This window comes from Brassica napus, chromosome C2 (assembly GCF_020379485.1).
Source record: "Brassica napus cultivar Da-Ae chromosome C2, Da-Ae, whole genome shotgun sequence".
Taxonomy (NCBI): Eukaryota; Viridiplantae; Streptophyta; class Magnoliopsida; order Brassicales; family Brassicaceae; genus Brassica; species Brassica napus.
The window spans coordinates 56,813,791-56,841,552 of NC_063445.1; the positions used below are offsets into that span (position 1 = coordinate 56,813,791).

At 35.5% G+C, this 27,762-nt stretch overlaps 6 protein-coding genes, 1 long non-coding RNA gene and 1 other non-coding gene across 8 annotated transcripts; 5 read left to right on the forward strand and 3 right to left on the reverse strand.

Moving 5' to 3' along the window:
* Window positions 1-293: 293 nt before the first annotated feature.
* On the forward strand, window positions 294-1,170 carry LOC125581590. The gene is made up of 3 exons (XR_007319196.1): window positions 294-628; window positions 727-826; window positions 903-1,170. It is a non-coding gene; the product is annotated as an uncharacterized LOC125581590 (long non-coding RNA).
* An 840-nt stretch (window positions 1,171-2,010) lies between these two features.
* On the reverse strand, window positions 2,011-3,510 carry LOC125574941. Its single transcript, XM_048747300.1, has 2 exons — window positions 2,270-3,510; window positions 2,011-2,207 (listed from the first exon to the last, which is right to left on the reverse strand). Exons 1-2 carry the CDS (start codon window positions 3,392-3,394, stop codon window positions 2,196-2,198), a joined length of 1,137 nt encoding a protein of 378 aa, XP_048603257.1. The 5' UTR covers window positions 3,395-3,510; the 3' UTR covers window positions 2,011-2,195.
* Window positions 3,511-3,841: 331 nt separating this feature from the next.
* On the forward strand, window positions 3,842-4,998 carry LOC106382836 (mediator-associated protein 2). Its single transcript, XM_048747301.1, has 5 exons — window positions 3,842-3,921; window positions 4,007-4,127; window positions 4,194-4,272; window positions 4,345-4,428; window positions 4,520-4,998. The coding sequence occupies exons 2-5, from the start codon at window positions 4,011-4,013 to the stop codon at window positions 4,840-4,842; spliced, it is 603 nt and encodes a 200-aa protein (XP_048603258.1). The 5' UTR covers window positions 3,842-3,921; window positions 4,007-4,010; the 3' UTR covers window positions 4,843-4,998.
* Window positions 4,999-5,741: 743 nt separating this feature from the next.
* Window positions 5,742-7,854, forward strand: LOC106380217 (thioredoxin domain-containing protein 2-like). Its single transcript, XM_022698311.2, has 2 exons — window positions 5,742-6,105; window positions 6,358-7,854. The coding sequence occupies exons 1-2, from the start codon at window positions 5,860-5,862 to the stop codon at window positions 7,495-7,497; spliced, it is 1,386 nt and encodes a 461-aa protein (XP_022554032.2). The 5' UTR covers window positions 5,742-5,859; the 3' UTR covers window positions 7,498-7,854.
* A 122-nt stretch (window positions 7,855-7,976) lies between these two features.
* On the forward strand, window positions 7,977-11,216 carry LOC106382838. The gene is made up of 3 exons (XM_013822916.3): window positions 7,977-8,522; window positions 9,238-10,267; window positions 10,341-11,216. The coding sequence occupies exons 1-3, from the start codon at window positions 8,153-8,155 to the stop codon at window positions 11,059-11,061; spliced, it is 2,121 nt and encodes a 706-aa protein (XP_013678370.1). The 5' UTR covers window positions 7,977-8,152; the 3' UTR covers window positions 11,062-11,216.
* A 1,226-nt stretch (window positions 11,217-12,442) lies between these two features.
* Window positions 12,443-12,514, reverse strand: TRNAH-GUG. Its single transcript has one exon. It is a non-coding gene; the product is annotated as a tRNA-His (tRNA).
* Window positions 12,515-12,895: 381 nt separating this feature from the next.
* LOC106379039 lies at window positions 12,896-13,642 on the reverse strand. Its single transcript, XM_013819064.2, has one exon. The coding sequence runs from the start codon at window positions 13,640-13,642 to the stop codon at window positions 12,896-12,898; it is 747 nt and encodes a 248-aa protein (XP_013674518.2).
* Window positions 13,643-21,106: 7,464 nt separating this feature from the next.
* LOC106382839 (cellulose synthase A catalytic subunit 6 [UDP-forming]-like) lies at window positions 21,107-27,009 on the forward strand. The gene is made up of 12 exons (XM_013822917.3): window positions 21,107-21,448; window positions 21,825-22,211; window positions 22,280-22,385; window positions 22,671-22,836; window positions 22,915-23,181; window positions 23,636-23,981; window positions 24,046-24,183; window positions 24,242-24,580; window positions 24,650-24,929; window positions 25,000-25,196; window positions 25,500-25,850; window positions 26,213-27,009. Exons 1-12 carry the CDS (start codon window positions 21,368-21,370, stop codon window positions 26,792-26,794), a joined length of 3,240 nt encoding a protein of 1,079 aa, XP_013678371.2. The 5' UTR covers window positions 21,107-21,367; the 3' UTR covers window positions 26,795-27,009.
* The last annotated feature ends 753 nt before the right edge of the window (window positions 27,010-27,762 follow it).

The window sequence follows — 27,762 nt, forward strand, 5'->3', positions numbered from 1 at the left end:
GACGGGTAACAATACAACATTTTTCTGTCATCCTCATAAAATTCAAGCATTAGTTTATCTTGGCAACGCCTTCCACAGCCATTGCAGATGGGTCGAGTGAGACGATTGTTCGGGATTATATTAATTTTTTTATCATCTAACAAGAGATTTTGAGCAGGCTTGACATAGGGTGCACATTTTCCTAAATCAAAAATGGTATAATTACACAGAACCGCTGCCTAATTGAGAGGATGTAGAATCAGTAAAAACCCCATATGTGTCCTTTTATTATTGGCTTATTTCTTTTTGCCGTTGATATGTGTATTGGTTTAAGGTGGTTGGGAGAAGACCTGGAAAGCAGGAGCAACCCCATGGGACTTGCTGGACCAACTCCGATCAGTAAACATCTCGCTGAGACGGGTTCATTGCCTAAAGGCAGAGCTCTTGTTCCTGGTTGTGGAACGTATGTTCTTGGACAAGGACACAGCTTTCTTAAATATCTTATGTTGTGTGCTTGCCAGCAATGAAACATTGCAGGTTTATGATGTGGTGGCAGTGGCCTGCCCTGATCGTTATGTGGTTGGATTATCAAAAACTGTGATTGAAAAATCATCAAAGGTGTCAACAGTTCATCTTTGCCCAATGCAAAGTACTTCTCTTTAATCCTAATCTCTGTTTCTGGTTCTATACACAACATATAGGCTTTTGTTTATGTATATCTGCATAATATGATGACCATTCTCGCAGTTTCTTTTGTGCATTTGAAGCTAGCGTGAGACCTCCATGGGCACAAAGAATAGAAAAGCTTCTGAAACCAAGTGGAGAGCTTATAACATTGATGTTTCCTGTAAGCATTACAATGGTATCTCCATTCTCTGATACATTTCTGATGAAACCTGAAAAATATTGATGTCTTTTGGCAGATGGATGAGCGTTCTGGAGGTCCTCCTTACAAAGTATTTGTGTCTGAGTAATGTGTTCTCCCCTCTTATCTCTTTTAATAACAGCAGCAACATCATTTACACGTTGTGGCAAAAGATTCACTCTCTAATCTTTAAAATGTTGCAGTTACGAGAAGGTTCTGATTCCACTGGGATTTGAGGCAATGTCCATTGTGGACAAGGAACGTGCTATAACACCACGCAAGGTATAATATACAACATGAAACTTTCAAATAAGCCTTGAGATAATGAGATAATGAGATAATGTTAACCTTTGGAATCAAATGTTTAAATTTTATAGAATACAATAACTTATAACTTTTGTAAAATTTAAATTTAATAATTCAACTTCTAAAAAAAAAATTTAAGAACCTCAAATGGGTTCTCCCATTGGACCTTGACAAAACTAATTCCATAAACAAGGGTTCTAAACTTCATAAAGTACAAAATTAACAATTAAACAAATCATTGGAACCCATCAAGGGTTCTAACCATTGGACATGCTCTTAGTAGTTGTTTTTAAATGAACTGAATTCTACCTCATGGTGCCAATTTGACAGCTTGCATATTTCTTTATACCACATAGACAATTTCAACAGTTACATGTATTACAACTTGACAAGTGAAAAATAAATATAATACAAACCAGCTTAATGCATAATCTTTAAAACAACAAACAATTTATACCAACTAGAACATGTACATTAGTATTATTTTTTTAGACAATGACGGTAACAATACAACATTTTTCTGTCATCATCATAAACTTCAAGCATTAGTTTATCTTGGCAACGCCTTCCACAGTCATCGCAGATGGGTCGAGTGAGACGATTGTTCGGGATTATATTAAATTTTGTATCATCTAACAAGAGATTTTGAGCAGGCTTGACATAGGGTGCACATTTTCCTAGGAAACATTGGATATGGAAAACGGTCCCACATTCATGACATGTATAAAGCCATATGGTTGAATCCATAATTTCCTCACAAATCTCACACCAATTGAGACTTTCATTCTCTTTGTAAGAAAGGGTGAGGAAATGCTCATCATGCTCATATCTCACTTTATATGGGAGTGTAGCACAACGGAAGCACAAAAAGAAGCTGCATTCGATACAATTCAAAGTTTGATCTTTCTCGTTTTTGCAGATTGAACAGAGTCTAGATTTTCCAAGTTCATTGCTTAAGAACAAGGGATGTGGGTGGCATTGCTGGACAAATGGCTCAGATATTGCAGCACATCGCACGTCTATACTTATAGACTCATCTCCTTTGCTACACACATATCTGAAACCATACAAACAACGCTGACAATATTCACACAAGAAAATATTTTTGGTGTCACTCACTTGTAGAATAAAAGGATTGGGATGTGCTATATGTTGTTTTGTCCGGGGAAGATTTGCACATGCTTCATGGAGTACAAAATCACAGTTGGATTCCATACATTCGTAAACGCCACCTCCGTAGAATGGAAGTAGGCATGCTTGACATCGCTTTTCATCATCATACATAATGTCAGTGGTCTTCCTTTCAAACTTCATGTGATGTGAATGGCCGAAATGTTTTATAATTCCATCACCTATCACTTCAAAAGAATTCAAATTTTCATAGTCTTCTTCCGGTTCTTCCTCAAGTTCTTTTCCATCCCACACATCTTCCCGAGTTGCACACTTGGAATGCACTGCGTAACTGCAATCTTTCGTGCAAGAATAACTTCCATAGTCTTCGTCAACTTTTTGACGACAAACTCCACAAGACAATATTCTAGGAAGAGAATATGTGAAAGAGAGACGGTGGTCATGACGGGATATTCTTATGACAAATGGTAAGTAAATACAATTTTCATGGACAACAAAATCACATTGAAGACACACGTAGATGAGAAGTTTGCTATCAACTACCCCACAAACATCACATGTCAAATCAGCTTTTCTCGAAAAGATGTTGAGGTCATGCTCATGCCTTTTTGGATAGTTAAGGAACGAGGGTCTTGTCGCGCAAACAGGATGCAAACTAAACTTACAAGTAAAACAGTAGTAATATAACCTTACGTGTTTATATCTATAACGACTTTCACAATGAGAACAATATATACCTGAATAATCAAGAACTAGTTGGAGAGGGTGTTTAGAGTGATAAAGAGATTTGATTAGAGGGGGAGACTCGACACATTCTTTGTGGAATGATAACCCACATTTGTCGCAAAAGTAATAGGTTGTACCAATTTCTTTACACGTACAAGCATGACACAAAGACTCATCTCCTACTTCTTTGTTGTTGCACCAATAAAGAGGGTAAAGGCGGTGGCCAAGGTAGCGATAATAACGTAAAATGCTGTTGCCTTCGACATTTGGAAGATAACAAGAAATGTTGATTATCGTGAACTTCTCATTATAAGGATTTAAAAGGCAGTATAATCGATAGAGAGGGCAAAAGAGGGGAGAAAATAGAGAATGCTGGACTGAACTCATGGTTATAGAAAAAATGTTTGGATGGTTATTGTAAGTTTGGAGTTTAGTTGTTATGATTTGTGACTATATATATACTGAAAAGTATATAAAATTGAATGATTCCATATCATTTTATTTTTCTTTGCATGGCAACATCTCACGTCAAGTATTGCAATCTATTCACGTTTAAACTTCTCAAGCAAAGTACTAATTCTATGCTTTTACGTTTGTTTTTCCCATATTCCTATCTTACTTCCTGCACTTACCCTCTTTTAGACCTGACCAAAAATCATTATTCAACAAGAGTGTATTGATTCTTCCGTTTCAGGCTTATTTCATTTAGATGTCCGATAAAGGCCCAATAGTCTCAGCCCAAAAGCTCTAGATCCCAAAGTAACACAATTCACTCAAAACTACGTCGTTTTCGAGTGAAGTACATATAAATTATAAAACTGGGAAAAGGGTTTTAGGTCATCGTCGTCGCATCGAATCTCTCCGGCGACTACTCTCTCCATTCCGCCGTCGACAGAGCAACACTCCGTTCTGAGGTTAACCCTTCTCTCGAATTTGCCTTCTCGTGTTGATTCCGCCTTCAGTTTTACACTCTTTCTTACTAATTGTGAGAGAGCAGAGAGAGATGGCGTTGGATTACAAACCTCCAGAGGAGTTCATAGTCAACAACTTACAGCCCCTCGCTGACTTCGATGTGACGGGATCGACGGAGCTCTGGCTCATCCAGTGCCCTATGAGCCACGTACGATTGAAATATGTAAAGGGTTTAATGTTTTCTGAAACTGAAGGGTGTTTTGGTCTTTTTCAGGTTCCGGAGATTGAAGGGAAGGAGCTTAAGGTTAAGCTTGGTGAAGATGGAGTCTTGGGACGTTTCGAGGATTCTTCTGGTAATAAAAGTTTTGATTTTTTTTTTTTTTTTTTAAACAAGCTTCTTGATTTTTTTTTTTATTATTGATTAGGTAAAGAGGTTGAACTTGTTAGCTTTGCTTCTCAAGAAGGTGATGCAACTGTGATTATACCTTGTGAGAACGAATCAAAGATCGGTAAGTTTCGTTTCTCCTCTTGCTTACATGAAGAGTTAGAGTTGTTGTGTCTGGTTAGTAACTATTGTGTGTTGCTTTTTTTTAATGGTAGCTGGGAAGATTTCGAGGCGAGTTTCGTTGGTTCGGTTCCCTGAACCGGAAGAGCTTCTTGAGACTTTTAAAACTCAGCAGAAGGCTTTGAGAGCTGTGACGAGTTCCTCTGTTAGAAACTCTAACCCAGCTATGAGTAGCAAGCGTAAAAGCGGACAGTCTTCTCTTCGACATAGCAGCAGAGAGAAGAGCTTTTTCTCTGGCTTCACTGAGACTCCCAAGTCTTCGAAAAGAAAGCATTCGGAGCCTTCTGCGAGCAAACATGGTTCAGGCTCTTCGGATAGGTCGGGTAAGTCTAAGAAGAAGGTGAAGACTGAGAAGTAGAGATGGTTGTTTTTCTTCTTCTTTATATGATTGTTTTGATGTTGAATTTTTGATTATGTGAGACGATAAGCAAAAACTAGTATTGTATCCGAATATATAACTTATTTCTCCAGACATGGTTATGAATTACAGGCTTAAGGATTCAGACAAAAGCTATATGGTTTGTTGTTCTTTTTTTATCTTCAAGCATATGTGGTTGGAGTTGTTGTTAGAGTCTTGTGAACTTGGTTTCCATTGATGTTGAGTCTTAGGCTCTTAGCTTTCTTCTTAACTCGTGAATATTTTGGAATACTTTCCATAACACACATCAAGACTCAAGTCCCATATAGGTTTGAATAGATTAAGCAATTTGGCTAAAATTGAAGCTGTGGCAACAAGTTCAATTTGGCATCAAGCTGATACACCTCACTCAACAGTTTCTATTCTTGTTTGGGCTGTCAAGCTCTTTTCGGCTTTCTTCTTTTGGGTCCAAATCAAATTTTTAATGGGCCGAGATCCATTTACTATCCGTCCATTATACGATTTTAACGTAAAAGACCTTCCTACGTAAATAGAAGCTGTTGTAACTCCATGCAGAAGGATATAAAACATGAACTTGGAAATAAGATGGGATTAATTAGTGAGATTTTCTTTATTTATTTCCCTTTTTACTTAAGCGTAATATACACTTGCACGATTCAGTATCAAAATAAATAGACTGAGCATCAAGATAAAAAGATTCGAATATACACTTTACTACTTTATAGTATTTTGTATTATAAAAACAGATCAATTTACATCTGTGTTTCGTTAATTTTGTTTTATTAGGAAACACATATTTAATCAAATCTTTGTCTCTCTCTGTCCGTAGAGAATTTTTCGGGACATAAATCTTCTTTGACCATCCCTTCACCTTCACTTTCATCATTTCTCGGGAGATAAAAAGAAAATTTAAGAAAGAGATCAGAGAGAAAGAGAGACAATACTTTTATCATTACCTAACACACACAAAAAAAAAAGTCTCTGTGTTTGGGCGAGATGGGAAACTGCGCCATCAAGCCAAAGGTTCTAAAAGATTCCGACGAGGATCTTATTCCGGTTGAGCGAGACACGACGGTTCATAACAAGGATTCTGGTGAAAAGAGCAAGAACAATGCTCCTAACGCGGCGGATGAAGAAGCGGCTGCGGCACGGCGGAGCGAGAAAGGAAAAGAGATTTTGATTGAAGATGATGCGGAGGATGGAAACAGCAAACGTCAGTCTCTCAGTCTCTTGTTTCATGAGGTTAATTTTCACATTCATTTATCAAAATCATTTAAAAGAAAAAGATGCAATCCATATTCAAATGTTTTTATGCAAGTGGTTATACAGTCATTCCATTACCCTTTTGAAGATAAATATTTGTAAAAAAAGGCATCTAAGAAATAGTAAAAAACCTATTATGAAAATATTGTTTAAAATATCTTCTTAACTTTTCAAGTTTCCTATAATATATATATAACTTTGTAAGATTTATGGAGAAAATGTTTTAAACAGGACAAGGCAATAGTTAAAGAACTAACGGGTCATTCTCCGGCAAAACCAGTGATTAACAACAACAAAAGTAATGTTTCTTCAGAGGTTTCAAAGCTTGATGATGTTTCTGCTCCGGTGACTTCTAATGTAAAAGCTCCAGAAACATTTGACGTTCAAACTCGAGATGACCTTCATGTCAAGATTCCAAATGAATCAAAGGTCAAGACTCCTGAGACGCCTAAAGCTAAAGAAGCTGAAGAAAAAGAAGTTAATTATTCAGAGAACTGGGAAGTTAAGTTTCCAGAGGAATCAGAAGCTACGAACAAATCTGAAGCTGTCAAGGTTGTAGAAGAGTCGAAACCTCTACAAGTTTCTGCTCCTATATTATCTGAAGTGAAGGTTGCAAAAGAGAGAGATGTTCCGGAGGTCTTGGAGGATAAGAGTGTTTCAAAAGTTAGTGAGGTTCATGCTCCTACTGAATTGTCTGAAGTGAAGGTTACTAAAGAGCCAGAGGTTCATGAGGTCTTGGAGGATAAGAATGTTTCAAAAGCTTATGAAGTTGATGCTCCTCCTAAATTGTCTGAAGTGAAGGGTACAAAAGAGTCAGATGTTCCTAAGGTTTTAGAGGATAACAATGTTTCAAAAGATTCTGAGGTTCCTACTCCTCCTGAACTATCTGAAATAAAGGTTACAAAAGAGTCAGATGTTCATGAGGTCTCGGAGGATAAGAATGTTCCAGAGGTTTCTAAGGGCAAGACTGATGTAGTTAAAGCCGCAGAGTCAGAACTTCTAAAAGTGGCAGAGGTTCAATCATCTAAAGATTTGGAGATTAAAGTTCCAAAAGTTTCTGAAGTGAAGAGTACTCCTGAAACATCAAACGTTAAGGCTGGATCAGAAGTGAAGACTCCTGAAAAATGGAACGTTAAGGTTGGATTTGAAGTCAAGACTGATCAAGAAGCATCTAAAGTAAAGACTACAAAAGAAAAAGAGTTTCTAGACGCACAAGAGAAGATTGATAGATCTGAAGCTAGGATTCTTGAGGACATTAAACTCTCGGAAGAGAATATGGCAGTGACGGGTAAAGCAGAGGAAGGAAAAAAAGGTTTGTCTTTTGAGAAGAAAGTCAAAGGGGTTACAATGTCTGACTTAGATAACAAATGAGTTATAGAAGAGTCAGAGAAATTACGTAATATGTTTTTATTTTTAAATATGGGGATTAGTTTTCTATTTGCACGTCCCCAATTTGTTGTACACTTTTCATCAGTTCTAATTTTTTTTTTTTTGTTATTTCTAAATCAAAGAAAATTGGTTGATCAGTTTTATAGACGGTCTAATAGGATATGATAGGATATTAAATTTCTTTTTTAAAAAAATGTGGAATCAGTTCAAAAAACTTAATTATTTTTCAAAATTAAAATTTATTATTATTAATAAATAAAAGTCCGTAAATGATATCCTTGTGAAAATAGTTTTTTGATACTTATCTTTAAAAAAGAATGTGTGTGTGTATATATTGAATCAGTATTAATAAATATTACTGAGACAGAAAATAAACACATTTTGGTTTCAAAAAAGAAAACACATTTTTAATAGGAGGATAGTTATATATATATGGACCCAACAGAGTTTTCTATCCTTATTGGGCTTAAGTTATATATATACAAGGGCCCATATTGAGTCATTAATCACGTGGTTCGCACGTGTGCAAGGGGGTTACTTCGTCTTCCCCAACTGAAAATTCTAAAACCCTCATCTCCGCCATTACAATCACACACGAAACTTCTCCTTCTTCTACTCACTCCCTGAGGTCAAAAGCATGAGACTTTACAAAACCCTATTCCTCCGCCTCGTCGCCCACCACCCTCCGCGTCCGATCTCCTCCCTCGCCGCGCGTTTCTCTTCTTCCAGCTCCTCCTCCTCCTCTCAGCTCGCTCCGAGGCGTGCTCACCACCACGAGGAAGAGTCTCGTGGAGTTAAGGTTTCGGTGTGGTGGGACTTCGAGAACTGCCATTTGCCCACCGGCGCGAACGTCTTCAGAGTGGCGCAGTCCATCACAGCCGCCGTTAGAATTAACGGAATCAAAGGACCAATCACGATCACTGCCTTGGGAGACGTGTTGCAGCTGTCGAGAACGAATCAGGAAGCTCTCTCCGCGACGGGAATCAACCTCGCTCATGTCCCTCAAGGTTCGGTTCTTTTCGCAAAATCTCTGCTTTTCTGATTCATTTCTAGGTCGGGGCGTTTTAGTCCAATCCTTAACCCGAACCGAAAAAATTGAAATCCATATGAACTGGATTTAAGAGCTACTGAAATTAGAATTAGCCTCCGAAAATATTCGAAATTAGTTAAATATATTTTTATATACGTTAAGATAATTTAGATATTTTAGAATTTTTTCGAGGACTTTCATAGTTTGTTTTATTTGTGATTTTGAATTTAGTTAGTTTCGGAAAAATTAAATCTGAACCGAAAAAATTGAAATCCGATCCGAATTATTATAAAAATATTTAAACAGGATTTAAGCGCTATGTACTTTCCAAATTAAAATCCTAAAATATCCAAAATTAGTTAAATATGTTGATTTTTTTTATATATAAGATGATTTAGATATTTTATAGCTTTTTAAGTTTTTGTAATTATTTATATTTTGAATACTTTTCAGTTTAACTAGCTTTTAATTAGATTTTTGAATAATTTATATGTTTTAAATTATTTTTTTTGTCAACTTATTTAGTTTTTATAGATTTTTGTCGATTTTATTGGTGAAAACATAATCCGAACCTAACCCAACCTAAAATTAGTAAAATCTGAATGGAACTTATGAACATTGTAGCAAATCCGAACGTCCAGACCTATTCGTTTCTATGTAAAAACTAAAAAGCTTACCTTTTCTGTATGCAGGTGGGAAGAACAGTACAGATAGAGCTCTCATTACTGATCTAATGTGTTGGGTTGCTCAGAACCCACCTCCTGCTCATCTCTTCCTCATCTCCAGCGACAGAGACTTCTCCACCGTCTTGCACAAGCTCAGGATGAGCAACTACAACATCTTGCTCGCCGGCTACGAAGAAAGATCGCTTGGCGTGTTGTGCAGCGCTGCTTCCATCATGTGGGACTGGAACGCTTTACTTAGAGGAAACAACTTAGCCGGTAAATGCTTTAACCAGCCGCCTGATGGTCCTTATAACTCTTGGTATGGTCACTATAAAACTCCTCTCCTTGACCCGTTTGCCGCATCCACCAAGCCACAGGAGTTGCAGGAATCTAGTTTAGATACTAATCATGTACCGGAAGAAGTTGTTAGGGAGATTGGTTTGGTTTTGAGTTTGTATCCTAAGGGAGTGGCTATTACTGAACTGCGTGAGCAGCTGAAGAAGAGGAATGTGACCTTGGGTGAAGATTTTTATGGATATAAGAGGTTTTCGAGGTTTTTGTTTTCTATGCCGGAGATCTTGGAGGTTGTTCCAAAGGGAGAAGGTGTGTTTCTTGTTCATGCTTGTAAGCAAGGAATGGATAACAACAAAGTTGCAACTGTGGAGAAGGTGAAACAGAATGTTGAAGATGTCAAAAAGGAATCTGAATCACAAGAGATAGGACTAGAGCATCTCCAAGAAAAGAAAAAGGAAGGTGTTGTTAGTGAAGGGAAAGTGGTGGATGATGAGGACTTAGAATCTCAGATTGCATCTCCCACCTCTAGTGAATCTGCTAAGGAGATGAGAGCAGACACTGAAGCAAGCAAGAGTCAAGGGCTTTTAAGACGACTTCTGAAGAGATTCAACTTGTTTTGTGGAGGAAACAAAGAGCTTAGCAATGAACCAGCAGCTGGAGATGTAGTAGATGACGTTTTTGAACAAGATTCTTTTTGGGAAGATGTTGAATCTTTCATCAATTCTCCAAGAGGCTTCGTCCTTGTTTCTCACTCACCATCAAGGTTCTTGATTCTTCTCTTAAACCTTACTAGTGCTTCTGCATTAGCTAGTAACCTGTTTTGTTCTATTGTTCAGAGAAGCGTTGGCTAAGAACCTTAAGGATGAAGGACCTTCATCTCTGAAGCAGCTGGATCTCTCCAAAACGCTTGAATTAGTCTCTCTGTTGATATCAGATAAGAAATTGATCAAGGAGAATCCTTCTGAAGCGTTACCTTTCAGAGTAACTCGGTTCACCTCTTGTCCTAGCAATCCTCATGCCTCTAGTGTATTGAGATCCATGTTTGTGAGTTTGTCAAAGTCTCAGCCGGAAGAAGCAGAGTCCAAGAACAATGGTGTAAGCGAGAGATCAAGAACCGAGGTGATTGCTGATTGTCATAAGCTGATAAAGAAGATAACAGAGGAAAGCCCCGGAGGTTACAACATGAGTAACTTCAAGAAAGACTTCTTGGAAGAGTTCAAGTACCGTTTGGATTATCAGAGCCTCGGTTATCCGAAGCTGCAGTGTTTGATACAGATGATGCCTGAGGCGAGGATTGAATCAGGTTACATTGTTCCTTCATCAACACAGGCTCCATATGCATCTGACTCATCATTAGACAAAGAAGTTGGTTCAGTTTCCAAGAAGAAGGAGAAAGGGGATGAAACAGAGAGGGATGTGCTTAAAATCCTAGGTTGTTGGGACAGTGTTGAAGATGATGAGAAGACTTGTGGTGTGTTTGGTAAAGATAAGCTTGTTGATGGAATATTAACAAGCTTGCGTGAGAAACCATCTGGTGGCGAGTCTAGAGTTCTATAAATGAAACTCAACTTGTTGTATTATCTTAGAGACAGTTTGATGCACTACGTCTCTATTGTTACTACTTTTGATTATGATCACTTGGCACAAGGCATCCCCATATGATTGTATAACTTCATTGCTATGTTCTCAACAACAGCAACTTGGGCCTTCAATTTCATACATGCAGGTTACTATTGATGTAATAGAAAGCACGGTTCTAAAGTTTGGTTTAGACACGAGCCTAGGCCTCCGGTTTAGGTGGTAAATCAGTCATAACCGAAACGATTTTCATAAAATCCGGTTTATACAATTTAAAGCCTTCTAAATTGGTTTAAATCAGTTGAAATATATCTGAATTGGTCTAAATTTGTTAAATTAATTAACAATGTTAATACAAATTCACAAATTTATCTCTTTTTTTTTTTGTTTTATAGTTCATCAAAATAATTTTATAATTAAAGCCAAAAACTAAAATGTTTTCGCTTATGCCACGAATAATACTACGCTTACTCCTTTACAAAATGTTTAGTGATCGTCTAGCGATTTCTTGAAGACTGATAGAAAGTTTTGAACTTTGATCGATTTGATTAGTTAGTTACATTCCTTCAATCTAATAATACCAATCATACATTAGGTTTAAAATAAAAAGACAAGACCAAAGTAGAGTTTGCTGCTTTCATAGGCTTCTTGAAAAGCCGAAGAGTCTCTTTGCCTCTGAAGTAGAGTTTGGCTTTGCTGCTTCCATAGGCTTCTTGAATAGTCTCTCTGCCTCTGAAGTACAGATTGAGTTTCCGGTTGTCATCAGCGCTGGTCTCTTGAAGAGCCTCTCTGCTTCGTCTGTAGAGTTTTCGTTTGCTCTCTTCATAGGATTCTCGCAACGCCTCTCTGCTTCCTCTGCATTTGCTTTAGCGAGTGCTGCAGCAACACATTCTCGTGATTGGTCAAACCATTGTTTTGTTCTTTCTTGTGATTGATTTGTTGCATCCTTTGTGGTGTCTGAAGAGGAACAAGAAGCTTCTCTCTTTTGTTGTTGTTCTTAGTATTTTATCTGTTGATCATAGGTCTTTCTCTTAGAGTGATCCGATAAAAGACACCAAGCATCGAAAACAAGGTTGAACGCTTCTTTGGCGCCGTTAAACTTGTTCTTGTCCGGATGGAGAAGGAAATTAACGCAAGGTCAAAAAAGGAAATTAGTAAAGGAAGCGTGTGTCTCAAGTTTGGGACTTTTTATAAGGTGAGATCTTTTACTTACTTGTATGCGAAGAAAGTCTTTTGGGCTTCAGTAATTCGAAAACTCCCGTTTAAAAGAAAGGGGGCCCGTTGTAAAAAATATGAATAAATTTGACGTAAGCCCATTAATCATGTAGTGAAGGGTAAAAAAAAATTGAATAAAAAAAGATGTGGCTGCTGGGATTCGAGCCCAGGTCTCCACGGCCACAACGTGGAATTCTCACCACTAAACTACAGCCACTTTGTTGGTAACTTAGCACATGTTAAGAATATATACACAGTGGATAGAGGTAACTTATTTAACTATTTTGATTGCCTATTAGGTTGAACTTGGAATAAAGTAAAAAGCCCAAAAAACTATTCTCCCCTACTTTTGTTTTAATTTTGGATCAAGATTTTTTTTTTTTTTTTTTTTTTTTTGTCGTTAAGACACATCATTATCAAAGTGGATTTTACATGGACAACAAGAAAAAAACAGAGAGCTTACTATTTTTTTTTTTTTTTTTTTTTTGCAAATTTTTTTTTTTTTTTTTTTATATTTTTTTAATATAACCATTTGTCTCCGGATTACAACACTAATGCTCAGATCACAAACTGATCTGCTTACTAAAAAAGAACTTACCTACTGGCTATCGAACAAGCGGCGCCAAGTAAAGAGAAAAGTAATAGTAGAAAGGAGGTTCCTCTGCTCTCTGGAGAGTATGTCCATCTTTATTCGAAGAAGCTGCTTGATCTCCAATATCAGGGAGGCTGAAGGACGAGAAACCTGAGAATGCAACCTTGAGTTCCTTTCCTTCCAAACCAAGTAGACACAGGCTTGAAAGGCAAGTTTCAGAATAAGATTGACATTGTTGTGGCGAGTAGGGCTTTTGATCCATCTTAGTAACTCCATGATCAAGGTAGGAGGAGAAAGATGGAGGGTAGAGTAAAAGAAGGACCAAACTTCCTTGCTGTACCCGCAGTCAAAGAAGATATGTTGTCGAGACTCATCAGCTGTGCCACAAAGAGGACATATAGGAGAAACCAAAACGCCCCATTGTCTCATCCTGTCCCTAGTTGATAATCTGTCCAGAGCTACTAACCATGAAATAAATGCATGCTTTGGAATCCTTCCCTTGAACCAGATTGATTTGTGCCAGTTCACTTCAGTTTCCTGTCCATACAGATGATTCCACATGAGGGACGATGAGAAACCTTCGACAGGGGCGTTGTCGCCAACTTTCCATAGGTAGCGGTCATCTGCTTCTGATGATATTACTTCCCGATGGTCGGGGAGGCAGTTCTTCAGAAAGCATATAGTCGGATTTCTTGATCTAGATGAGCTTATCCACCAACGATTGTCTACTAGCGCATCCCGAACCACTGCCATTGCTTGTATTATTCTTCCTAATATTCTCACGTTGAAAAGACAATTAAACAAGAAGTTCTGATTTTGATTTATGAAATGTTTAGAAGACTTATGAAAGAGAGATAAATCAATCACATAGATGGAAATATATGGGTTGTTAGTCAAGAACATGGCAATGACATAGCCCTTTTTTCAAAAAAAAAAAAAAAACATGGCAATGACATATTAAGACCAATCTTATACATGTGTCGTTAACATTTTTTTATTTATTTGAACTCTTATCCACCACCTCGTAATTTTATTTTATTTCGATACAAAGACAATTCCAACTTTCACAATTAATAAGATAAATAATACATTCCTTTTTTTTTTTTTGAACTATAATAATACATTCCTTGATCTACTAGAATATAATATCTTAAAAAGTATTACAAATTGTTTTAACACGATGAATAATTAAATACTGTTGTTTTCACCTTTCAAATACAGAAGTTTCTTACCTGAAAGGTTGAAACAATCATCTAATTTGTTTCTGAATCAATCTAACTTGTAATGTGCTATCTAAAAGCTGCCCTTAAACATGTCAAAATACGAGAGAAGAGGGGTTCCTTAGTTAGGACCAGTTATACTTTCGGATTGGTGGCTGTCTAAAGTACAACAAAGCAACTCCACAGCTGTGTTTTTTTTTTTTTTTTGCTAAATCGTAAATTTCATATTAATGAAAAAAGATCTACAATGAAACCTTAGTTATGAGTTATCTTGACAAAAAGAAAGAAAAAACAAGATGGATCAAGGATAATAACTCTAACAACAATTAGATTAACATAACTAAAGAGACATGAGAGAGCTGAAGTGTTTACGCTCCCTCTTGGCGGAGATTATGTTTCTTACTTCCCTATCAATTCCAGAGAACACTGAAGCCGTAGGGATAGATATTTGGTTATGAACCAGATGGTTCCTCTGTTTTAATATACTCCACAGCTGTCTTAATATACTTTTAGTTTCTTTTCCAATAATATTGGTCAATCGTATAGGCTTTTCAGATTTATTGCCACCGCAAATAGTACAAAAGATCGTATCGTCTAGAATATTAGAGGTTTCTACAAATTAAAAGTATGAATTATTGAATATTTTACTTAAGCTATTTTTTTTCGTGCACACTTGAGCTACTTTTATGTTTTACGATCATGCTATATATGTATTATACAATATCGGATTTTTTGGACCCTCCACCGACAAGATTGACCCTCGACACTTGGCATTAACTATTAGGTTATGAATGGAATGGCAGAACAACTACAGTTTTTCTGTACGTTCAGTTCTCCCGCAATACATTCACCATTCATGTTTTTCTATTTGCAAAAGCAGTTTAATCGGGAGATCTGCATGCAGTTCAATATTTTTGTTTTTTTGTGGAAAAAATATGAGATCTGCATGCAGATCTCATCCGCTAACATTTGGTGGTGTTGATCTGCTTTTTTTTTTTGATAATAAATAATTTTGCTACAAACACTTAACTTTAAAATATATTTATCTGATTTTATAAATAATGTACAATGATTAGCTCAAACTATATAGTTTACAATAATAATGTTTGTGTTGTTTTAAAATTATAAGCATGACGTTCAATCACAAACACATTTTCAAAAGAAGAAGATATAAATATTCCTACATAAATATCAACAAGGGTAAGTAGTTAGTATTTTTTTTATGTTTTAAAATAGTTAATATAAAATTAAATGATTGAAATTTTGTAAATTTATTGAAAAAAGATAATTTTAAATAAAATCTTAACCGAGAACGTGTATTTATTGAGTTGTACGATCAAATAATTTTCATGACTAATTACCGTTTCAAATATCTTACACCCACTGGTAGAGAGTTTTCCGGTGGTAAATTTAACCAAAATTTTAATATTTGTGTAACCTGCCGATTCTTTCAAGAAAATATTGATCACCTAAAAAGAAAATAAAAGAAGTATAAGTATCTTATAAAATATTTACAAGCATTTCGGCCGATCCTATAACATCTAAGATATTTGTTTAGATATCAAGGTGTAATTTTTATTGTTTTAATATATGATCTATAGTTTTGAACTGATTTGGTCATTCATAAATTATAATAAATTATTTGATCGGTTTGATATGCTTTTCTCCTGCATGATCCGCTTGATCTGCACTTGTCCCACTTGATCTGTATTTGTCTTGCTTGATCTGTTTAATTAAAGATAATTAGGAGTAACTGGAACTAAAAGACTAGTAGATCACAAAACACCAACATAGTAACTACAAAATTAAATATTATAGTTCATGTATTTGTCTTTATTTTAAAGGTTATACCATGTTACTCTTCGTAGGGCCATGGATTAACTACATTCTTACTTTGAGCTTGCGTGTAAAATATGCACTCCTCAGTCGTCATCAGCAGAAGAAATTAACAAAAAAATTGCCAGCGTAGATAAAGGTTATTTGATTATTCTAAGGATTATTAGTGACTAAACCTCCAACTATTTTCAAATCGGATGAAAATTCTTCAACTAAAATTTTATGTTTTTAAACCTCCGACTATTAAATCGTTAATGCCGTTAACTTTCTGTTAACAAAATCATTTTTTCTTAACGGAGACCCGCTAAATCGAAACGCAGTGTTTCATGTAATCACAAAAACGACATGAAGTTCTTATAATCAATGGATATTTTAGTAATTTAAACCCCCAACTATTTATAAATCGGAAGAAAAACTCACAACTAAAACTTTATGTTTTTAAACCTTCAACTATTAAACATTAAATACGTTTAACCCTCTGTAAATAAAGTCATATTTTCTGAAAGAAACTGTTAAATTTATATAAGATATGATTAGATGGAAACGGAAGAGGGTACGTGGAAGCGGAAACGTATGAAAGCGCATAAGCAAAATTTTTAAATAAATTAAGAAGCGGATACGTGTTGGAAGCGTATATATATATATATATATACATACATATATAAGAATTTGTTTAAAAATCTAGAACTAAAAATTATATGATTTAAATTTAAAATAAAGCATTTATTCATTTAATAATTGTTTTGAAATGATTTCATATTAAATATGTAAAAATACACATAAAGTAAATTTTAAATAAATTATTTTTAATACTTTATAATTAGTTGAGATAATATATTTGAATAGATGATTTATCTTTAATAAAAACTTCAATGCACAAAGATAACTTATAGTATTAATTTTGATATTTGTACATTTTTATTCTCTATATTCAATACTATTAAAATATGCTCTATTGTGTTCTCATGCTCTCTGTGGATTCGATTCCCAGGTGCTACATCTGATCTCTTATTTGAGAGAGTTGATTCTAGGGTTAATATAAGTTTATCATCATTACCCATTGATATAGGGAGGTTTTAAGCATTTCGTGTCGTTTATGTAACGGTTCCCCGTTTAGAAAAGATGACTTTGTTTACAGAGGGTTAAAATCATTAAATGTTTATTAGTTGAAGGTTTAAAAACATACAGTTTTAGTTGTGGGTTTTCCATCCGATTTAAAAATAGTTGAAAGTTTAAATCACTAAAATATCCATTGATTATAAGAACTTCGTGTTGTTTTCGTGATTACATGAAATACTGCGTTTCGATTTTACGGATCTCCGTTAAGAAAAAATAATTTTGTTAACGGAAGGTTAACAACATTAACGGTTTAACAGTTGGAGGTTTAAAAACATAAAATTTTAGTTGACATTAACGGTTTAACAGTTGGAAGTTTAAAAACATAAAATTTTAGTTGAAGGTTTTTCGTCCGATTTGAAAATACTCAGAGGTTTAAATCAGTAGGAATATATGGCTCAACAAGTAGCTATCAGCCGTAGACTCTTGATTTAGTTTTTATTGTTTCAGTTGAACATAACTATTTACTTGGATGGACAAATAGAACAGTTGTACTTGCGCTGTTGCACTTAACTTAGGTGATCACGATATTTATTTAACTAGTCATTTGACATATATTTATTACTCCTGTTACAAATAGTAGAATAGAAAAATCTTATAAAATTCATCCAATCAAGTGATGACACTTTGTTGTACATTTTTCATCCAAAACGTTACAATAACATGATTAGTTAAGGTGGTATACAAACAAATTAATCGTAGTGTAACCTATATAGAATAAAACTAGTTAAAACTATCATTTTAGTATGATACTATATATGTAAAAAATATATGATATATATTATGATTTAACACTCGAAATTTTTTTGAGAAATATTATGATTTAACACTCGAAATACTATAATAATACAATCCTGCAATACTACCATATACTAGTTCTACAAAAAAACATATACTTTACAAGTACGGTATATTGTATATATGCATTTCCTAATTATGAAGCGTAAATTTTTGTCAACCGTAGTCTATGAGTTCTGATTGCGTAGTCTTAAAGTGAACAGTGATAACTATTAAATTTCCAAGAGAAACAAAAAAAAAGCTTAAACATGAAAGAAAGAAACGCAATCATGTGAACGACAAACAAACCCCAACATAATTTGGTGTTTCAAAAGATCGATCAAATCAAAATGCAGAGCTGACAGAAACAAACTAATCGCGTTTGATTTACAAAATCAGTAATACATAACTGTCATAGACTCGCTTAGTTAATTTTATGTCAAAAATCTGATAGTTTTTTTCTAAAAAGAGTTAAAAAGCATTTTCTTTTTAACACAAACAATTGATCATTTATTTGAATCAACATGCTATTTCACATTTATTTTTGTTTCATAAATTCTCATACAAATTGTTGTATAGTTTTAGTTTTTTCTTGTTTTCTAAGAATATAGTCTTATAATTACATATAACGTTTTCTCATTAACTTCTTTTCATATCATAAATTATTGAATAGCTGTGATACGATCGAATCAAGATGAAATACAACCCATAAGTTGGGTTGATTTATAACCTCTAACCATTTGACCAAAAGCTTATACGATCTCTTTTCCAATATTCATATAGTTATTATATTCAGATTCCTAATAAAAACCAGCAAATAATCTTGTGCATGTACTAATACTGAGAGAATTACATCAAAAGTCAAAAAGTCTTGTTATATATTGTTGTTAATTAAGCACCGACAGTTCTATAAGAACATGTGGCAATAGAGCTTGGAGAAGACAGTACACACCATTCAATCACAATCATGAAAACAAATTTGATGTGGTAACCAACTAAAGTTAGCTATACGTTATAATATGTAATATAATCAACATTATACTATATAATAAAAGTTTCTGAAAAAGATTATTATCTATATTCGGCCAGGCTATCAACAAGTCAAAAAAAAAAAAAAACAAGTCAATATATATATATAATTTCTACGCCCAAAATTAGAATATTGGAAAAATATTACTCTAAATATGTTATATATCACGAACTGTCTGTCGGCAAATGTATACATATAGACATCATACATGGGCATATATTGTGATGTGATACATAGTGACAATAATTGCACATTTTCTCTTATTTAAGCACAGGGGATAAAAGCTGAAAAAACAAATTAGCAATATGGCGACTGGGGCCGACCTTAGAATAATCTTTATATATTAAGACGGTAGACATAACACACCCACAAAATAATGAAAATATAGCAAAAAAAGAAGACATAATAGGTTGAACAAATCACTGTGATCGAAGTTGAAAATAAGTTCCCCAGGCTTAAACTAACATGTTTAGGTTATTACCTCGGTAACTTGTAAATTTGTCCTGTAAAACCGTAACAATAATTAAGGTAATTACAACTAAAAAGACCTAGAAAATAGGATATTGGGCACGATGCTTACAGATTGTTTTATGTCTGGTGAGTAAATGTCTATACCTGTTTCTCAACATTTCAAGTCTCTTTAAAAACCTAGAGGATTTTTTTAGAGGATTTATTACACAGTAGGGCAATAACAAAGACCTTGCTTTTTGTCATTATAATTTTGTTTCTCACATTTATATGAAATTCCACTACTACTAATAATATGTTCAAGCACATGTTATAAGAACTTGGATCTACACACATAAATAATTTAAAATAATTTCTTCGTTTTAAACTAGTACATGATTTTTTCTAATTAGATGTTTCCTGATTTTAAAGTGTAATTGTTACTCCTAAGTTTACACATATAGTTTTTATTAACTAGATATAAATCTTAAGTAATACTCCCTCGGTTTCTAAAAAATCTATATTTTAGGATTTTCACACTTATTAAAAAAATATATCAAAATTTTAGTTACCAATACATTATTTTTCGTAATCAACTATTTCCCACAAGTTTTCACCAATAGAATTTTAATAAATACAATTATATTTTTTTAAGTTTACAATTTATATTTAATTTATCCATTAAAAATATGAAAAATGTATCTTTTCGAAACAATTTTTTTTTTCTAAAACATTGATCTTTTAGGAACGGAGGGAGTATTTACTAAAATGAAGCTTGAAAATTGACTATTATATATATATTTAAATAACATTTATTATTATAAAAACAAATTTTTTTTTCTATACCATCTTAGCGATGGGGTATTTATCTAATCTTGGTAAAATATGGCCTTTGGATTTTTACTAATCTACATAATTGCCTTTTAATAATCTCACCACTTTAATTAGGGGTGTGCGTTCGGGTATCCGTTCGTGTCCGGATCGAGTATTTCGAATATTCGGATATTTCGGTATGGGAGTATAAAACTCGTTCGGATATTTTCTAACTTCGGATCGGGTTCAGATATTTTCACTTCGGGTTCAGATAATTTCGGATATATCCAAACTCGAGACATAAAAAAATTGAAATGAATGTTATGTTATGTCTTCAAATCATTCCTAATAATATAAATAGTCTTAAAATACATGAAATGAGAACAAAACAACACTAATTCGTCCAAAAATATAGTGAAAACATCAACAAAGTTCATAGATTAAGCAAACAAACAGAAACAAGCTAAAATAGTTTCTACTTCCAAACATAGCTAATAAACTAAATGATTAATAGATTTGAATATAAATTTTAAAACTAAAAAAAAGACACTAATTTGGTTATTGTTTTGAAATTTTGGATACAATTTTAGTTAATGTACAAAACAAAAAGCTTGAAAAGTTTTTCAACTTTGTAACAATCCATAATTATATGTATATTATCTGATCTCTAAGCTATGTGTAGCATTAATATAAATATTTTGAATAAAATGAGAGAAGTAAACTAAAAATATAAGCTTAATTATACATATATTCGGTTATTTTCGGATATCCATTCGGGTTCGGATATTACTCATTCAGGTTCGGATATCCAAACTCTCCCAACTCAATACCCGTTCAGGTATTTTGCTACTTCGGTTCGGATTTCGATCCGGAATTTTTCGGGTATTGGGTTCGGATGCGGCTTCGGATATCGGGTAAAATGCTTATGCCCAATTTTAACTATTCAAATCACTCTTGTCCCTCTCTCTTCATCATTACATGTTTATTAAAAAACAAATTGGCCTTAGCCTTAATCATTTGCAGCTTGCGCCTCTCTCTCTTCCACCATTGACTCTCTCTCTCTGGAATCAATCCTTTATTTATGTGACTGTTTACACTTTCACAACAATAAAAAAAAGGTTGTGGAAGTAGTAACCTCTGTTATGGACTGCGGTGGATCTCTCAGAACCACCGAGCTTCCCTGAGTTGACACCGATCTGTGAGATCGATCCAGAGAGATTTGCTTAGCGTTCCGACAACATGAATACCGGTGGTCGGTTAATCGCCGGTTCTCACAACAGGAACGAGTTTGTTCTGATCAATGCCGATGAGAATGCCAGAGTAAGACAAGAGATCTCCCAATTGTTTCCAAAGTATCTCTCTTTCGATCTGGGTTTCTCTGTTCCTGTCCGAAAGTCTTTTCCTTTTTTTTGTTTTCTGGATCTGGGTTTGACCCGTCGAATTCAATTAAGATTTTATAGTTTCTATTAGATTCAGCTAGAACAGTTTCTGTCGGTGGGGAAGATTTGTCCGGATTTGACTTGTCTGAATCCTCCAGTTTCTTCAGACAAGAGTTTGTTTCCACTTCCCGACAATAATAAGTACATTCAGAATCTGTCAATGTGAAAGTGTTAGAGATTGTGTTGTTTTAAGTAGTGAATCCGACGTCGTTTTACTATGATCTGATGATTTTTAAAATGCTGTTGTAATTGTGCAGATAAGATCAGTGCAAGAGCTGAGAGGACAGACATGCGAAATCTGCAGAGACGAGATCGAATCAACCGTCGAAGGAGAACCGTTCGTGGCCTGCAACGAGTGTGCCTTCCCTGTGTGTAGGCCTTGCTACGAGTACGAGAGACGAGAAGGCAATCAAGCTTGTCCTCAGTGCAAGACCCGTTACAAGCGGATTAAAGGAAGTCCGAGGGTCGAGAACGACGAAGAGGAAGATGACGTTGATGATATAGACAATGAGTTCGAGTACGGGGGCAATGGGATTGGGTTTGATCAGGTCTCTGAAGGTGTGTCGGTGTCTCGTCGCCACTCCGGTGATTTGGATTCAGCTCCTCCTGGCTCTCAGATTCCACTCCTGACTTATGGAGACGAGGTTAATAAGTCTCATTAGCTATCACAAGACATCTTTAAGTAACTTTATCTAATTTGTTTTTATCACAGGACATTGAGATATCGTCTGACAGACATGCTCTTATTGTTCCTCCTTCACTTAGTGGTCATGGCAGTAAAGTCCACCCGGTTTCTCTCTCTGACCCAACCATTGCTGGTAAGTTCTTGCATTTTAACTACTTAACTAGTTTTTGACCCGCGCGGTTAAAATTTATTTATTGAAAACTAAAAATATACGTATGTATACATTTGTTTTTAAAGCATAGATAATTAACTTAAAATTTGTATAAATATAATTTTATGAAAAATAAGTAATTTGTGTATAGTAGTTTTATTTATATTTTTAAGTTTAAAATTATAATCTAAATGTATTTTTAAGTACTTAAATGAGAGTATTATCAATGATTACTGAGTTTTTTCAGTTGCTTTGTGTAAATTGCAGCACATCCAAGACCAATGGTACCTCAGAAAGATCTTGCGGTTTACGGTTATGGAAGCGTGGCTTGGAAAGATCGTATGGAGGAATGGAAAAGAAAGCAGAACGAGAAACTTCAGGTGGTTAGACATGAAGGTGATCCTGATTTTGAAGATGGTGATGACATCCCAATGTAAGAAACATTACACACTTTTTGTTTATGTCTCTGTTCCGTTCCTTATGAAGCATTTTTTTGTGTGTGTATTGTTAGGATGGATGAGGGAAGGCAGCCATTGTCTAGGAAGATCCCAATCAAATCAAGCAAGATTAATCCGTACCGGATGTTGATTGTTCTGCGTCTTGTGATTCTTAGTCTCTTCTTCCACTACCGTATTCTCCACCCGGTCAAAGACGCATATGCACTGTGGCTTACCTCTGTGATTTGTGAGATATGGTTTGCTGTTTCTTGGGTTCTTGATCAGTTCCCTAAGTGGTACCCAATCGAACGAGAAACATACCTGGACAGGCTCTCATTAAGGTAACTTGAAACACACACACAACACTTGTTAATGTTAAAGACTTGTTTTTTGGTCACCGTTCTCTAAAACTCGGTCTTAAACAAAACATTTTTTCTTAAATAATATTTATAAAAATTCGGTCTAGACACCCGCTTAATCAATAATTCTCTATAAAATGTCTAATTACCGGCTAACGATTTATTGGGTTTTGGTAATATAATTTTTACAAATTAAAAATAATCGGTTTAGACGCCTGCCTAATCAATAATTCCCTATAAAGTGTCTAATTATACCCTCTAATGATTTCTTGAACATTGGTTTTGGTAAAATGATTTTTACAAATTAAAAAAAAAAATCGGTTTAGACACCCGCCTAATCAATAATCCCCTGTAAAATGTCTGATTACGGTTTAACGATCTCTTAATAATTGGTTTTGGTAATATTAATTTTTTACATTTTTTTTTGTGTTTGCAGATATGAAAAAGAAGGGAAACCATCAGAACTATCCCCTGTAGATGTATTCGTCAGTACAGTGGATCCTTTAAAAGAGCCTCCGCTCATTACAGCCAACACTGTCTTGTCTATCCTCGCAGTTGATTACCCGGTTGATAAAGTTGCTTGTTACGTATCCGACGACGGTGCTGCTATGCTCACTTTCGAAGCTCTTTCAGAGACAGCAGAGTTCGCGAGGAAATGGGTTCCTTTCTGCAAGAAGTACTGCATCGAGCCGCGTGCCCCTGAGTGGTACTTCTGCCATAAGATGGACTACTTGAAGAACAAAGTCCATCCTGCATTCGTCAGGGAACGGCGAGCCATGAAGGTTACTACTTACTTAATTGCTTCTTTATAATGGGGTTGGATACTGATTGTGTGGTTTTTGACAGAGAGATTATGAAGAGTTCAAAGTTAAGATCAATGCTTTAGTTGCAACGGCGCAGAAAGTGCCTGAGGAAGGTTGGACTATGCAAGACGGCACGCCTTGGCCTGGTAACAGTACAAGAGATCATCCCGGCATGATCCAGGTGAGTCTTTAAACCTTTCTTTGTAATGTTTTTTGTGTCTGAAACTTTCTTGTAATAGGTTTTCCTTGGAAGTGATGGCGTGCGTGACGTCGAAAACAACGAGCTGCCTCGTTTGGTTTACGTCTCTCGTGAGAAGAGACCTGGATTCGATCACCACAAGAAGGCTGGAGCTATGAACTCTCTGATACGAGTCTCTGGTGTTCTATCAAACGCTCCTTATCTTCTCAACGTGGATTGTGATCACTACATCAACAACAGCAAAGCGCTTAGAGAAGCAATGTGTTTCATGATGGATCCTCAGTCAGGAAAGAAGATCTGTTACGTTCAGTTCCCTCAGAGATTCGATGGGATCGATAGGCATGATCGGTACTCAAACCGCAACGTCGTGTTCTTCGATGTAAGTAGTACTACATACATTCACCATCTTCTTGAACATCCAACTAATGAATCTTTTTGGTTCTTGCAGATCAATATGAAGGGTTTGGATGGGTTGCAAGGACCTATCTATGTCGGAACAGGTTGTGTTTTCAGGAGGCAGGCGCTTTATGGATTTGATGCGCCGAAGAAGAAGAAGGCGCCGCGTAAGACATGTAACTGCTGGCCAAAATGGTGTTTCCTTTGCTGTGGTTCGAGGAAGAACCGTAAGGCGAAGACGCTGGCTGCTGCTGATAAGAAGAAGAAGAATAGGGAAGCGTCTAAGCAGATCCATGCGTTGGAGAATATTGAAGAGGGTCCTGTCTCCAAAGGTATGTACACTACAGTTCTTGTTTGTGTTTTAACTCGTTTGGTGTTGTTGCTGATGAAAATGTTATATAGGCTCTAATGTAGAACTATCAAGCGAGGTGATGCAACTGAAGTTGGAGAAGAAGTTTGGGCAGTCTCCTGTTTTTGTTGCGTCTGCTCGTATGCAGAACGGTGGGATGGCTAGAAACGCTAGTCCTGCTTGTCTGCTTAAAGAAGCTATCCAAGTTATTAGTTGTGGATATGAAGATAAAACTGAATGGGGCAAAGAGGTACGCAGCTCCTGACTTTTCTACACATTTTCTTGTAGGGGGTGTTCAATTCAGGTCCGGTTCAGTTATTTTCGGTTTATAAAAATTAGGTACTATATTAGAACCGTATCTATTTTGGTTTGGTTTTATTTTATATCAAACCAATAACGTTTATTCGGTATTACCAAATCCAAACCACTTACTCTACTTCTGTTTGGTTTTAATTGGTTCGGTTTTAGGGATTGAACAACTCCTATTTTCTTGTATTTATGCAATAGATTCTTGATTTTGATGATGACCCTTTTGTGACAAAAAAAAACACAGATTGGGTGGATCTACGGTTCTGTTACAGAAGATATTCTCACGGGTTTCAAGATGCATTCTCATGGATGGAGGTCTGTTTACTGTACACCTAAGTTACCTGCTTTCAAAGGATCAGCTCCTATCAATCTTTCAGACCGTCTTCATCAAGTTCTTAGATGGGCGCTTGGGTCCGTTGAGATTTTCTTGAGTAGGCATTGTCCTATTTGGTATGGTTATGGAGGTGGTTTGAAGTGGCTTGAGAGATTGTCTTACATTAACTCTGTGGTTTACCCTTGGACCTCTCTCCCACTCATTGTGTACTGTTCTCTCCCTGCCATCTGTCTCCTCACAGGGAAGTTCATCGTTCCCGAGGTAATTCTATCATCATGAGCTCTCAAAGTATGCATGCGGGTTTGGCTGGTCCGGGTTATTTGGGTTTTTGGTTAGTTCAGTTCAATATAAATGTTACAAATTAACCTGAAATAAAGTTCGATTTGGTATTCGGTTAGTTTGTTTTTTTTGAAAATTCTACCGAAATTTTTGATTTCGGCTTTTGTTTAATTTTGTTAAAATTTCAGATAAATTCTGTTAATTTTGGTTAGTTCGTTTATTTCGGTTCGGGGTTTTTTGTATGGTTCGGGTATAATTTGTTTTTTAAAGGAAGAAAACCGAAATTTTGGTTCGGTTCAAACTCTCAGGCCTAATTTAAACTGTTCTTGTTCCTTATTTTGCAGATTAGCAACTATGCGAGTATCCTCTTCATGGCCCTCTTCTCGTCCATTGCAGTAACTGGTATTCTCGAGATGCAATGGGGGAAAGTGGGTATCGATGACTGGTGGAGAAATGAACAGTTTTGGGTCATTGGAGGTGTCTCTGCTCATCTCTTTGCTCTCTTCCAAGGTCTTCTCAAGGTTCTTGCTGGTGTAGACACTAACTTCACGGTCACATCAAAAGCAGCTGATGACGGAGAGTTCTCAGACCTTTACCTCTTCAAATGGACTTCACTTCTCATCCCTCCAACGACTCTTCTCATCATAAACGTCATCGGAATCGTAGTGGGAATCTCTGATGCTATAAGCAATGGATATGACTCATGGGGACCGCTTTTTGGAAGGTTGTTCTTTGCACTTTGGGTGGTCATTCATCTTTACCCTTTCCTTAAAGGTTTGCTTGGGAAACAAGATAGAATGCCGACCATTATTGTCGTCTGGTCGATCCTCCTGGCCTCTATTCTTACACTTCTTTGGGTGAGGGTTAATCCGTTTGTGGCGAAAGGTGGTCCTGTTCTTGAGATCTGCGGTTTAGACTGCTTGTGATTTGATCAAGAGAGGTTAAGTACCTCTTTAAGACTATGATTTAATTTTTGTTTACGTGATTGTTATTCTTGCAAGAATGTGTTGTAGATATAGATGAAAGAAGGTTTGATGTCTATTTGTTTTGTTCTTTGGTCGTGAGAGAAAAAGATTTGTCAAGTTATTCTTTAATTGAATACTTCTGATCTCTTTTGAATATTACACAAGAATTGTTTCAATCGGTAATATTTTTACGAAAAAAACTTTTGATTATCTTTATTCGAAGGAAAATGTGTGTTTCTCTGATTTAGTAATTACAATGATTATCTTTAACTGAATGGCCCACGAGTATTAAACACGCTCGACAATTTGTTTTTTTTTTTTGTGTTTTAACTATGTTTTGACAAGTGACAGGGTGCTTTCATTTCAGCAAGCTGCACCATTGAGGATTAGTTTAGTAGATACATATGAAATGGACAACTTTTCCAGTATTGTTATTATAGAAAACGTGATTCGTTTTGTCACATCTCAACAAGAAGACACGTGTGTATGAATGTATATAATGTCTACTGTTCATTTGGCTGCTGAAATATAAATGTGGGACTTGGGGTTGTACGTACGTAAGTGACACAGTAGCATAAGGATCTATGGAATGTTAACTCAGATAGTAGTATTGGTTATTATTAGTTGTGATGTGATATTCAATTTGACGGTTGATTCTTTTTAGGATATTGTTTTGATCGAAATAAAATAGTGGTTGACTTGTCGGTGTTGAGAGTTGTCTGACTATTTTTGGCAAAGTCAGCTTTCTTTCTGCCGCATGTTATATAGGATTTTAGTATACTTTGATTTTCAGTGCTCTTGTATAAGCGGTCTGATGATAAGTCTTAACCTTTGCATGTATATATGAATTGATCGAGTTTTTAAATTGGTTAAAATATATTAAAGAATGTTTACCCTGTTTAGTGAGAACCCAAATTTGAATTCTGTTT